General features: G+C 39.5%; 1 protein-coding gene across 2 annotated transcripts in view; it reads left to right on the plus strand.

The window, feature by feature from the left end:
- Positions 1-13,088, plus strand: part of ZCCHC4 (zinc finger CCHC-type containing 4) — a 57,075-nt gene extending 43,987 nt beyond the window's left edge. Inside the window, exons 9-13 of one of the 2 annotated variants that reach the window (XM_025385798.1) lie at positions 4,603-4,724; positions 4,969-5,044; positions 7,213-7,264; positions 7,782-7,926; positions 11,759-13,088. In XM_025385798.1, the coding sequence (XP_025241583.1) occupies positions 4,603-4,724; positions 4,969-5,044; positions 7,213-7,264; positions 7,782-7,926; positions 11,759-11,894 (531 nt within the window). In that variant the 3' untranslated portion in view covers positions 11,895-13,088. Of the gene's footprint in view, positions 1-4,602; positions 4,725-4,968; positions 5,045-7,212; positions 7,265-7,781; positions 7,931-11,758 lie in introns of both variants that reach the window. The other variant, XM_025385799.1, reaches the window with a different exon arrangement.
- Positions 13,089-13,537: the final 449 nt, after the last annotated feature.

Consider the following 13,537-nt stretch of genomic DNA (forward strand, 5'->3'; position numbering starts at 1 on the left):
TCCCATTATTTTTCAAAGAAATGAACTAGTTTTATCAACATCTCTCTTGAAATGTAGTGACTGAACGCGGGGCTTCAAATGTGATCTGACCTGAAAGTTTCCTTGTTGTGGTACTGTACTTCCAAATAGGCCAACTGTGAGTTCGTGCCAGCTTTTACAGTTTATGCTGGACTGCAGACTCACCATAGACAGCCAGAAACCCTTAAGGGCTTTTCCACACTGTCCCTTGGGTCTCCTCATCCTGTGCTACAGTGTACTTAGTTTTTCCCACTGCTGAAGCTTAGCCTTAAACTAGACAGGGCTGGAGAACAAGCCTAGGAATCTCCCCTTAAAGGCCTCTCTTTCCCTTGCCCTCAATTTCTTACATTTTTGTGATTCACTTATTAAATAGCTAGCTTACAAGCCAGTTTTGTTGTAAGTTCTTTTGTATTCTTGTTTATAATAGAAACAATTCAGTACATAACTTATTTGAATGTCAGGCTTACCTGTACTGACTTCATAAAAAAACCTCATGGTTTTCTCGTGGATAATCTAAAGCAGTGGTTCTTAAACTTTAGTGTGCCAGGAGGACTTGATAAAACACAGATTGCCAGGCCCTACTCCCAGAGTTTCTGATTTATTAGGCCCTAGGTAAGGTGAGAATTTGCATTCCTAATGAGATCCCAGCTGACACTGATATTGCTGATCCAGACACCACACTTTGAGAGCTACTGATGTAAAGAAAGATGGATTTAATGACCAGGTGGATTCATAGCAGTCTTAAAACCAAATTGAGAATGCTTGTGGATAATAGGTTGCAGGAGGAGACTGAAGCAAGAGGCTAATAGAAGTCATGCTTATTCACTTCGATTTGCTTTCAAGATAATCTGCTGAAACTAAAAGTTGAGTTAGGGACCTTGAGGAGAGAGGTACATATTTGAAATAGTCACTGTGGGGAGAACAACTATAATTGTGAGCCTGTGTCTTCGTCTCCATTTTTCTGCCTTATGCCAGGCCTCGAACAAGTGTTTTACAAACATTATCTCATTTAACCTTCATGCAACTTTAAGTACCGGTACCCTCTTCTTACGTAAGATGACACAGAGCAAATTTCACACACAAAATGGGAAGCCCTGACCAAATGAACACACATTTTCAAAGGCTGAATTTTTTAATGCCAAAAGCTAAGTTCTTGAATACATGATAGATTTTCTCATAAAGTCTGTTGTATTAGATAAAAGCTTAGAGTTGTTCCTTTAATACTAGACAATGTAAATTTGTCATAACAGACCTTTTTAATAATGAAATTTTACTGCTACAGAAGCGGTTGGTTTGTAAGTAAACTCTTGCTCTTAAGAATTTCTTGTTAAATACTATAAGGGAGATGGTTGTGCTTTAGTCAGGAGTAGACCAAGGCAGCTTTCCAGTGCAGCATGACTCAGCGGGTTTGGAGCGCAGGTGCACAACTCTGCACGTTATGTAACCACACTGCAGGTGTATTAGGTGATCACTCATGTGAGCTCGTGCTTGGCCTGGAGCCACTATTGTCTGTAAAAGGTATAATTAACCTGCTAACGCTGTACATATGGCCTGTGCCTGGGTTGGCTCATGCCTGGGCTCACTTGCACCCAGAGAGAGAGTAAAGCCATGTTGAAACTGTCTACAATTTGAGTGTTTTTCCAGTTACCTGCCACTGGTCTACCTACTCCCCTTGGTCCTCAGCTTGGGCTGAGACCTGACACTTGGCGTGACAATTGACATTATGAACAGGATACTGGGGAGAGTGAGCCTTCATTCCCTGGTGATTCTGGGTCAGCCATGTGGCCACAACATGGGTTGTGGTGCCCGGTGTCAGCTGTACTGCTTGAATGGGCTCCAGTGGAAACCTGGGCAGCGGTAGATGGGTCCCCTGCGAGCATGGAGAAGGCACTGAAGCAGCTAGAAATGCAGAGCACTGAGGAGGAATGAGCTTTTGCCAGCAGAGTTGGATGGGCATTTTTGACTGTGCTACGAGAAGTACACACCCAGTCCCTGAGGGATGCAGTAGAGGTAAGGGCCCTCCAGGTACAGATGGGGCATCTGGAGGCCTGGCTACACAACTCAGAAAAAGAGTTAGAAGCTGCCATGAATGGGGACCTCCAGGCACACGCAGGGCGCCTGGAGGCCTGGCTACAGAGCTTGGAAAAGGAATTAGGGCCTGCTCTGGATGCAGGCCTGGGTCTGTTGTCTTGGCCAGAGACCCCCACCTGGTCTGATACCAAGGAGGCTGTTGGTGGGATCGAGGGTTCCGTGCCATAAAGAAGGGAAAGGTGCCCCACCTGCAGGGGTGCCCCCAATGGGAGAAAAGGGGGTCCCAGTGAGTGACATGCTCACAGGTGTGGATATATTTGATTTTGGCCAGGGTGGAGCAAGAGAAAGTTGATAAGCAGCCCAGTGAACTTTGTGGAGGCAGCTGTTTCCAGAGCAACAATTCTAGAAAATACCCAAGCAGGAGAAGAACGTTTCTGCGTGACCTGGTGCCACCCTGGCACTCCAGCCCAAAGACTATGTGCTGCAGCCAGGTGGGGGTGTAAAGTCTTCTGTTTGATGAGGGAACTGGCTGAGGTGCCCCTCCCGAGGAGGCCACATGTGAAATTAGTAATCCACTGGTCTCCCACCAATGTACAGCAAGTGCTGGTGCTGGTAGACACCAGTGCAGATACATTCTGGGGTTGGATATTTTACACGACTTGGCAGCTGTGCCGTCTATCACGGACTTGATGGACCACTTGATGGAACTGGGATAGTATCACTATGTAGTGGAGTTGGCTAATGCATTGTTTTCCAGAGAGCCAGGAACAGTTTGCCTTCATGGGAGGATGACATTGGACTTTCACAGGTTGCCGCAGGGCTTTTTGCATAGCCCCGCCATTAGCCATGGTTTTGTTAATGATATTATGCCCACCTCTGATTCTCTTGCAGATTTAGAAGCAGCAACACTCCCCTTGCCTAGAATTAAGATGGTGCAGCTGAGACCGCCTTCCTGGCAGCCAAGTGGGCCATTTAGCAGGCATAAGCCCTATAGGTAGTTGACAGGGGCACCCATTTGAGCTGGATGTACATGTGACCACAGATAGTTTTGGCTGGGGCCAATATCAGTGCATGGAGCACTTGAGAACACCGGTGGGCTTTTGGTCCCAGCTGTGGAAGGGAGCTGAGCCCTGTTGTTGATTGATAAAGAAGCAGTTCATAACTCATATGCTGCCCTTCAGATTCATGAGAGCGTGGCAGGACAGGCTACAGACATTGTGCGTATGACTTGCCTGATAGTGTGATGGGTGTGTTCGTGGATAATAACCTCCCAAACTGAGACAGCACAGACATCCACTTTGGCAAAGTGGGGCACCTACTTGGAGCAGCAGAGTATGCTGAGTACAAGTCCCTTAGCATCTGAGTTGCAAGATGTCTTGGGACCTGTAGTCCTAATGCAAGATAAGGCCATGGGGCCTAAGGCATAGCCTTATGCAACCCTACACCTTGAGCCATTGCTGTTTAAGGAAGGGCATCCCCCCATTCCTGATGGGGGGGCATGATACACAGATGGGTCTAGCCAAGGTGCTACTGCTGCCTAGACTGCTGTTGCAGTCCAACCTAGTACTGATACTATATGGTTTGCAACTGGGCATGGGCAAAGTAGCCAATGGGCTGAACTTAGAGCACTGTGGATGGTGATCACCAAGGAAGTGACACCTATGGTAATCTGTACTGATACCTGGGTGGTCTATCAAGGGTTAACCTTGTGGTTAACTACCTAGAAGTTACAAAGGTGACTAGTTGGTCACCAGCCCCTGTGGGGCCAGGCCATGTGGCAAGACCCTATAGGAGGAAGGATGACCTCCTCCGACCAAATATGGGGACAAAAGGTAATCTGTTGTTGCCTGCCCCAATGCCTTTAAAGGTAGAGGAACAAAAACACGGCTTAATGTATAAAGCAACATTGGGGTGATGTCACCATGAGGTGGTTGCCTGCCATAACCTGGAGCTGTTGCTTTCTGTGGTATTGTGTGTTATGAATTCAGGGCTCCACTCTATGGGCACGTGTCCCTACCCAGAGGACACCCTTGGCCTAGGGGGTGGAGTGTAAGAGAGATGGCTGCGCTTTAGTCAGGAGTAGGCTGAGGTGGCTTTCCCGCACAGCGTGACTTAGCAGGTTTGGAGCGCAGTTGCACAACTCCACACGTTATGTAACCATGCCATGTGAGGCTCATTAGGTGATCACCCACATGCGCTCGTGCTTGGCTTGGAGCCATTGTTGTCTGTAAAAGGTATAATTACCTGCTAACGCTGTACATACGGCCTTCACCCAGGTCGGCTTGCACCCATGGCTTGCGCCCAGTCTTGCTTATGCCCAGAGAGAGTAAAAGCCATGTCGAAATTGTCTATGATCATTGAGTGTTATTCCAGCTGCCCACCACTGGTCCACCTACTCCCCTCGGTCCTCAGCTTGGACTGGAACCTGACACGTGGCATGACAAATACTTTAACTCATATATTGGCATCAGTTTGTTCATTTATTGGTTAAAGAATCTTAATGTTGACTAATTTGAGTAAATTTTCTTTCTGCTTTAATTTTTAACTTTCTAGGTAGATTATGATAATCATGCACTTTATAAACACGGAAAGACAGGTCGAAAACAGTCTCCCGTGCGTATTTTCACCAACATTCCGCCCAACAAAATAATCCTTCCTACTGAAGAAGGGTACAGGTAAGATCAAAGTGGAACTTTGAAGTACACAAGTCACTGAAAATAAAGTTACATGTATCTGTCTGTCAAATGCTTTCAGTGTTGAATCAGGTTATTCTATTACTTTTAAATTAGGTCCATAATTTCATATTGAATTGAATTCAGATTGCACTCAGTTTTTGTAATGAGTGCTTTGTAAAGTTTTATTTACTCTGTAAATCTCAATAAATGTATGCAGCTGATTTCTCTGTCCTTTACTCTGTAGATTTTGCTCTCTGTGTCAACGATATGTTTCTCTAGAGAATCAACACTGTGAGCACTGTAATTCTTGCACATCCAAGGTATGGTGTTCTTATAGAATGTATTTTTATTTAAATATTTTCATTTTATTTTTAGCTTACTAGTTTTATTACCTTTTAAATGTTATTTTGTTAATATGATTTGTATTAATATGTATTGTCATTTATTAATTATGCTATAATACAATATTTTAAATTATAGAGTACAACAACTTTTAAAAATACTTAACTGCCTTCATCATCACCAACAGTTATTTGAATTCATCTTCAAATGGTACTTGGGACTGCTAAAATTATCAGTGTTTCAAATAAGGCATTAAATGCATGCTCAATTATGTGTATGTTGAGGGAAAAATTATGGTGTTTCAAATAAGGCACTGACCTATTAGGTACCATCATCATTCTGGCGAAATAATTAATAACATGTACTGTGCACTTTTAATATGCCAGACACTTTCCTAAGAGCTTCACATGGATGAACTCATTTAATCCTCACAACAGCCTTATTAGGTACAGTTACTCCTTGATTTTTTACAGATGAAGGACTGCAAAGGGACATACCTCCTATTTTTTATTTAGGTATTATTTTTTCTTAATAGACTTGGTTCTTTAGAGGAGTTTTAGGTTCACAGCAAAATCGAGCAGAAGGTACAGAGATTCCCCGTATGTCCCCTGTCCTGACACATGCACATTCTCCCCAACTGTCAGCATCTTCTGCCAGAGGGGTGCGTTTGTTACAAGTGATGGACCTGCATTGACACATCATTAACACCCCGAGCCTAGAGTTGACATTAGGTTCACTCTTGGTGTTTTACATTCTATGGGTTTGAAAAATGTATAATGACATGTTTTCACCATTACAGTGTCATACAGAGTGGTTTCACTGTTTTCACTAAAAATCTTTTGTGTTCTATCTATTTATCCTTCTTCCTGAAGGGTGTCTCTGGCTACCACTATCTTTTTACTGTCTCTATAGTTTTTCCTTTTCCAGAATGTCACACAGTTGGAATTATATAGTATATAGCTTTTCAGATTGGCTTCTTTCACTTAGTAATAGGCATGAAAGGTTCCTTTATGTCTTTTCATGGTTTGATAGCTCTTTTTTTGTTAGCTCTGAATGCTATTCCTTTGATATACCACAACTTGTTTACTCATTCACCTACTGATGGACATCTTGGTTGTTTCCAAGTTTTGGCAATTATAAATAAACCCCCTAATTTTTTAGGAAGGCAGGGTGACCCTTAAGTTGTTTTGTTTATTTTAACTAAATCTGATCAGAAAGGGCATGTGAAGTTTAATTTGGCTCATAAGCACAAATTATTCTCTAAAGAAGAGGCTGCATTTATATAAACATTAGAAAGTACATTTTTCATGAGTATAGAATAGTATTACTGGTTATACTTGTTTTTAACAATGTTAATACATCTGATTGTTTATATTTAGTTTTTATTAGTTGAGACATGCTGTGTATTCTTCATTTAAAAAAAATTATGCCCAGATTGTATAGTTTAAAGTTGAGGGAAACAAACTTATTATTTAGAGATGCACACAAAGGTAGTAAAAGGAAGCAAGAGCTAGGAAATGACAATCACACAATTTAAAGAGGTGTCATTTGGAGGGGACGGGAGGAATGCTGTGACTGAGTAGGGGCACGGGACAGTTTTCAGAGGGCTGGTGGTATTCTTTCTTGACCTCGTGGGTTTTATCCGTGTTTGCTTTACAATACTCATTAAATTGGACATACTTTATGCACCTTTCTAGATATTTTTATTTCATAGTTTTAAAATTAATCAAACAGTAACCTATAATCTATCTTTCTAAATTATGTAAAGTTCTCAAATATGAATTTCATTAAGGATTATGCAGTATAGACACATAAAATTATGAATCATTAATTCTCTTGAAATTTTCATTTGAGTCCTTCTTTGTGCAGATTGGGTTGCTTGAACTGGAGTGGATTTTCAAGATCATTTAGATAAATCTCCTAGTTTTACAGTTAAGGAAATTGAGGCCCATCAAGGAGGCATTTGAGTTGAGTGGAGAAATGCATAAATTAAAATCAAAGTATTTAATTGTGAAGCCCAGAAAAGGCAGAAATAAGGAATGAATAATTTACACAGATTTTAATAAGACATTTTAATTTTTAATTGTAGAACTTGATTTTTAATAACAAATTAAATATAATTTTAAAATTGTTTTTTTTTTGATAGGATGGCAGGAAATGGAACCATTGCTTTCTCTGTAAAAAGTGTGTAAAGCCTTGTAAGTATTGAGACTTAATGTTTGAGATCCTATGAACACATTTTAGAGTTTTTCTCCATCTAAATAGGATTTTTCATTGGATTTATAAAGGAAAAACTAATCAGGGTAGAGACTTGTAATTTATTTGCTTTTTAATTTTATAGTTATCAACATGTATGTTCTGCCTTGTTCTGCCTTGCAGGAGAGATGATTGCTCACCTGTTTCAGTGTGGCATTTGGTTTGACTTATTTTAATAAGGCATTGTGTCACTCAGCCAGCCTCCATTGTGACAGTAGCTGTCAGCTCATAACTTACTGGAGAAGGGCTGAATTTGTTGCATGTAACAGAAAGAAGTTAGCTAGTTTATGTGGAATTCTAACCTCTTCTCCCTGGTCTCTTTAGCCAAACTAAAACTAGCTGTGCAAACTAGCCACAATATTTCAAGTAAACACTGTTCGTATATCCTACCTTAAAAGTTAATAAGATGAAAAATTACGTTACATGAACTTCTTTTAAAACTTAATTTTTATATTACAGCCTGGATCCACTGTAGCATTTGCAATCACTGTGCTGTTCCAGATCACTCTTGCGAGGGCCCCAAAGATGGCTGCTTTATTTGTGGTGAATTGGATCATAAACGCAGTACTTGTCCTAACATTGCTACATCTAAAAGAGCTAACAAGTCAGTCGAATACTTAACTAGAAAAATGTATTCCATCTGTGTTTTATACAGGGTAATCCATAAAAGCATGCAACATTTGGAGGATCTTAAAGTGCCAAGTTAATTGTCACTTTCACTATTATGTACTGGTTGCATAGATGGATGGAGAGAGGAGAGAAAGATGATTCAAAGAGCTTGCTTTCAAAGAGCTTACAGTTCTATAGCTTAGACATGAAAATAACCAAAATATGAGGTAGAAAGTGGTTAACTTTACCTCTCCTTAGCTTTACGTCTCATGTGTAAAGTTACAGGGCTTGACAGTTCATGCTTTATTGAAGGACATGATATTTAAGTCAGGCTTTGAGGAACAGATCAGATCTAGACACACGATGGCAGGAAAGGCTGGAGAAGCCATTTCAGATTGAATATCAAATAATTCTACAGTAGGCAAATTGTAAGAGAGCTATTTCTTTATATCAAATTTTAAGAAAAATATTTAGACATGCTTAATACTTAAATATTTGAAATTTTTATTACTTTTTTTCCTGTGCTTATTTTCACATCTCTTACCAATATTTGGTTACAGTTATCGATTACAACTCAGAGTAAAGGGAGAGCAATGACAATAGCATATTTAGAAAAGGCATTGCTTCTGGAATAGCTATCCCCAAAATAAAACAAGACAAAACAAAAAAAGAAAAACACTGCTATTTTAACAGGGCTAATTTGAATGATTATACTTTTTTCCTAACTAAAAGGGATGATAGCGATTAAGTGCTCTTGCTTTATTGCTAAGAAAACTAATGTCACACAGTTATTAATTGGAGATTACCAGATAGCTAAATTTGACTTTTTTTTTTTTTGAGACGGAGTCTTGCTCTGTCGCCCAGGCTGGAGTGCAGTGGCACGATCTCGGCTCACTGCAAGCTCCGCCTCCCGGGTTCACGCCATTCTCCTGCCTCAGCCTCCCGAGTAGCTGGGACTACAGGCGCCCACAACCGCGCCCGGCTAATTTTTTGTATTTTTAGTAGAGACGGGGTTTCACCGTGGTCTCGATCTCCTGACCTTGTGATCCGCCCGCCTCGGCCTCCCAAAGTGCTGGGATTACAGGCGTGAGCCACCGCGCCCGGCCAAATTTGACATTAAATGATATATGAAATTTCAGATTGGGCTACCATATGACTATAACTTGTAATTAAAGAAAAATGGATTCTTATTAGAAATATCTGATACTTTGGTAATTATTTATGATGATATTACAATTCTTTCCCATGTGTTTTATTTATTTGTGGTCAGTGAAATTTTTTTTTTCCATTGTGGTCCAGCCACTTGAATTCTGGCTACCATTACAACTGCCTCGTTCCTACATTTACTCTGCTTTAAATAATTATTTCCACTGAGTAATCCAGGATAAAGTAAAGTTTTAAAAACTTAAAGAAGCTTACTGAAGCATCTTATAAAATATTTCCCTTAGAATAAACCTTCAGAAATTGAATACAACCTCATAATCATATTGGTCTGGGATTGCTGTACCATTGTCAGTGTGATGCTGGGTGGTAGTCAGTAACATGCTCAGCCTTTATTTCTGTGAACTTACATGGAAACTGAATTTGCATTTTGATACTCTATTGTAGGCCCTTCATTGCTTCCTAAATATAGTCTATTTGGCAGTAATATACTATTTCATTAGGGGAAATCATCTAGTATCTTTCAGTACTAGATCTTATCAAGTTTAATTCCAAGAGCAAATCCTTTGAGATGTGGATGCCTGATAATTCTTAAATAATATTACTTTTTTCCTCAGAGAAGACACCTAAACTCCTATTAATAGTTACTGCTTTAAAAAAAAAATTATTTTGAAATTGACAAAGCAAAATTATTTTTTTATTTACAATAGTGAAAAATAACCTTTTTAGCATACATGACATAAAAGGTCTTTCCATCTCAGGCTTTTTACAGCTGTCTTACATTAATTTGTTTTTCCTTGGTGTTAATTTTTCTTTAGTTGCTAACTGGAATGATGCTGGCTCCCTCTTGTGGTTAAAGCTCATTTTATCAGTTACATAAATATCTATAATTTAAAGGACAAATACTAGGTCAATTTAATTTTAAGACAAAATAAAACTGACTTATAGTCAGTTCATCACCATTCAAAGACTTTATCTCTGGAAAGTTTTGTATATTCATATTACAAATGAATATTTTCAAATATTTTCCTCCTGTTTTTGTTTACTGTATCCCCTAGTGAAATTTCATTCATTTTTAGTCCTGCTTATAAGTGGATGAGCCAAAGAGAAACTTAAATTTTGTGTACAGGCACACATGGCTTCACTGACTTTGCCATTAGAGATTATACTGTATTTCATTAAGTTTGCTAAATCATCACTTATCAAGAAATTATCCTACTTCAAAAAAGTGGGGAAATAGATTTATATAGTATGCACTAATCAGTATAATACTATAAAGATAACTTTTTTGTTTAAGTTTTCAATCCTACTTCTTCTGTAGACTGTTCTATTTTGAACTGATAAGGTATCCTTAGTCCACAGTGCAAAATTTAAATATGAAAAAATTTAAGGTTGTCAAGCAAAATTCTGCGTAATAGTCACGTGGAACTAATAATGGCTAATATTTATTGAGTGATTATTATATGGTTAGCAGTTTGCATATATATAAATAATTTAGAGTATATAGTATAGCACAGGTCCTGGAATCAAGCTGGTTCTGCCAGATCCTCATGGAATGTTCATTGATTTCATAGCCTCAATATCTTCACCTAAAAAAGTAGGGATAGAGAGGGGGTGACTATCCTCCCCCTTATATCTCTGTCTCCCAGCTCCTTGAAGTCAAAGATTATACCCATTCATTTTTGTATTCTCAACAGGTAACATATATGCTGAGTAAACAAAAAGTGAGGCATAAATTGAACCCATTGGGGGATACATTGTTCATGAAGCTCTTTTCCCAGGTTTATTCCTGACAAGATCAAGAATAAGCTTTTCCTATGGAGACGCTTATGAGCGGTGAACCTAACAATTGATATTGCTGGGTAATCAGGGGAAGAATCCTGGTTTGGCAGTGCTGTAGCTCTGGCCCCTTCCTTGGTTCTGGATGTGATGAGCATCATGACATGATTCAGCTAGTTTGGAGAAAGTGAATGGATGGGCCAGTAATTTTTTTAGCCACAGGTTGCCTGTAACTTAGTGTGGAGAACACCAGAAACAATCTGTTTTGTCGGGTGTGGTTCAGTGTTTTCAGAGGGTGAGTTCCAGCTTGTTTATTTTGAAGCTAATCTTCAAGATAAGGACCACAAAATGCTGATACTCTGCATGGCACTTGTCAAGACTTTTAGATCCGCTGAGGAAAGGAAAATCTGTAGGACTTAGGAAACGGGCCCTTTCAAGGCTTGTTGGTTTTTTCCATTGTGCTGTTCATTTTTCTACCTCTGCTAACTGCCCCATGTATCAGCTCCTCTCCGAAAAAAACAGCATTCAAGGATTTGGAGATCGAAGTGCTGAGTTGAGCAGTATAGATGTACAAAAAACTTTTTTAAAAAGTCCAATCTCACTGCCTTTGCATTTACCTCTGTGGTGTGTTTGCCCCAGACAGCTTGTTCTAAATCCACAGTAACCATCTTTTAAATAATTTTTTTTTCTCAAACATTTTGCTTGGTCAGGCCTCTGACTCTTTCCTTGTTGTTATGGTTAAGAGACTGAGGATTTATGCTTGCAATACAGTAGATTCTTTCCCTTCTTCTATTTTCTTATTTGGTTAGCTAGTTAATTAAACTTCAACATAATTACATAATTCACTGTGCTCATTCTGTGAAATAATTTAGCACCTTGTTTTCCAGAGCTGTCGGAAAGCAGAAGCAAAGAAAAAGTAATAAGATGAAAATGGAGACCACGAAAGGACAATCCATGAATCATACATCTGCTACAAGGAGAAAGAAAAGGAGGGAAAGAGCCCATCAATATCTTGGCTCTTAAATGTCCAGTGACTTGAGAATAAGAAAGATTTATGGTCCAACCTTTGATGCCATTTTCTGAAAGTGCCACACTGGACTTAAATTCAGCCGCTTCCAGAGGTATGCACCTTTCTGAGCTAGATAACAGGCAGGTGGCATTTGCTGGCGTACAGTCCCTTATCTGCCTCTCTGGAGACTGGGAGTTGTTCCATCTTCAGCCGGTTTACTAGTTCTTTCAGCATTCATTTTTCCTCATTTTAAGTCTCTCCCAGTCGCATTATTCTATTTTTATTTTTTTTGAAACGGAGTCTTGCTCTGTCTCCCAGGCTAGAGTGCAATGGCATGACCTCAGCTCACTGCAACCTCTGCCTCCCGGGTTCAAGTGATTCTCCTGCCTTAGTCTCCTGAGTAGCTGGGATCACAGGCACATGCCACCATGACTGGCTAATTTTTGTATGTTTAGTAGAGACGGGGTTTCACCATGTTGGCCAGGCTGATCTCGAACTCCTGGCCTCAAGGGATCTGCCTACCTTGGCCTCCCAAAGTGCTGGCATTACAGGCATGAGCCACCTCACCCAGCTTCTGTCACATTATTCTAGCCTCTTTAATCTAGAAAATGCAGACAGCATTCTTTTGCAGAAGATGTCAGAAGAAAACGAAAGTGAAAACCTATGAAGTTTGTCTACCTTGAACATAAAAGTATGTTCATTTAAATAGGAAAGTATTTTATGTTAAATATGAAACAATAGTTTAAACCCCACTTGAAAAGTACAGTGTACAATTATTTTCAGACTGAATTTGAAGATGATGGAAAGAGTTTTTACAAAGGCACTGTATAGATATAGAGATTGTAATTTTAATTACATTATTATTAAATATTTATTTTCCATGTACTTTTTGCAGTTGTCTTTTGATGGTCTAGAATCACTTAAATGCTTGTTGAATGAGTGAGATGTTTAGAACTAAGACTTGCTCTGTCATTCCAGTGTCTTTTAACCTATGCAGTCAATTTCTCTCTTTGTAAAAGTAGTTCGGAGCAGAAGTCAGGAGAGTTTAGTAATTAAACTCCTCATTCCTACCCTTAACGTTTCCTGGCTGTATGATCTTGGCCAGGCCACTCTCTCTCTAAAAGCCCTGGTTTCTTCATTATTATAATGGGGAGAATATCAGCTATACCTGAGGTTTGTTTTGTGATTAAATTTTAAATGAGACCCAAGTGCTTGGCTCTCAGTTCTCCTCTGTCATTGGTGAGTTATGTTAACAATAAAGATTGTTACTGGGGTCTAATGGTGATTATCTTTTGGCCCGAAAACAAAGCACTTAACTACAGTAATTTGAACTCCCAGAACAAACAGTTCATCTCCCCATTTCTCTGCTAGTTATTATCTCCTTAAGACTGAATTGTTTTGAATGACTTATATTTGCATAATGACTTTTCTCTTGTTTCCAAACAACTGCTATAAAGCATATTTGAAGGCATCTTTGTTTGGGGTTAGCCAGAGCCCTGTAAGGAAGGGTAGAGGAACTGCACTCTACCTAGTATTTAAATTCCAGGTAAGTTAGGACTGATGCCTGGTGTAGAATACTCAAGTGTGGCCCAGATCAGTGTGGCAGTGGTGTACCTCAGTTGACATCAAAAGATGAGTTATACCCCTGGACTTCATA

Source organism: Theropithecus gelada, chromosome 5, assembly GCF_003255815.1.
Source record: "Theropithecus gelada isolate Dixy chromosome 5, Tgel_1.0, whole genome shotgun sequence".
NCBI lineage: Eukaryota > Metazoa > Chordata > Mammalia > Primates > Cercopithecidae > Theropithecus > Theropithecus gelada.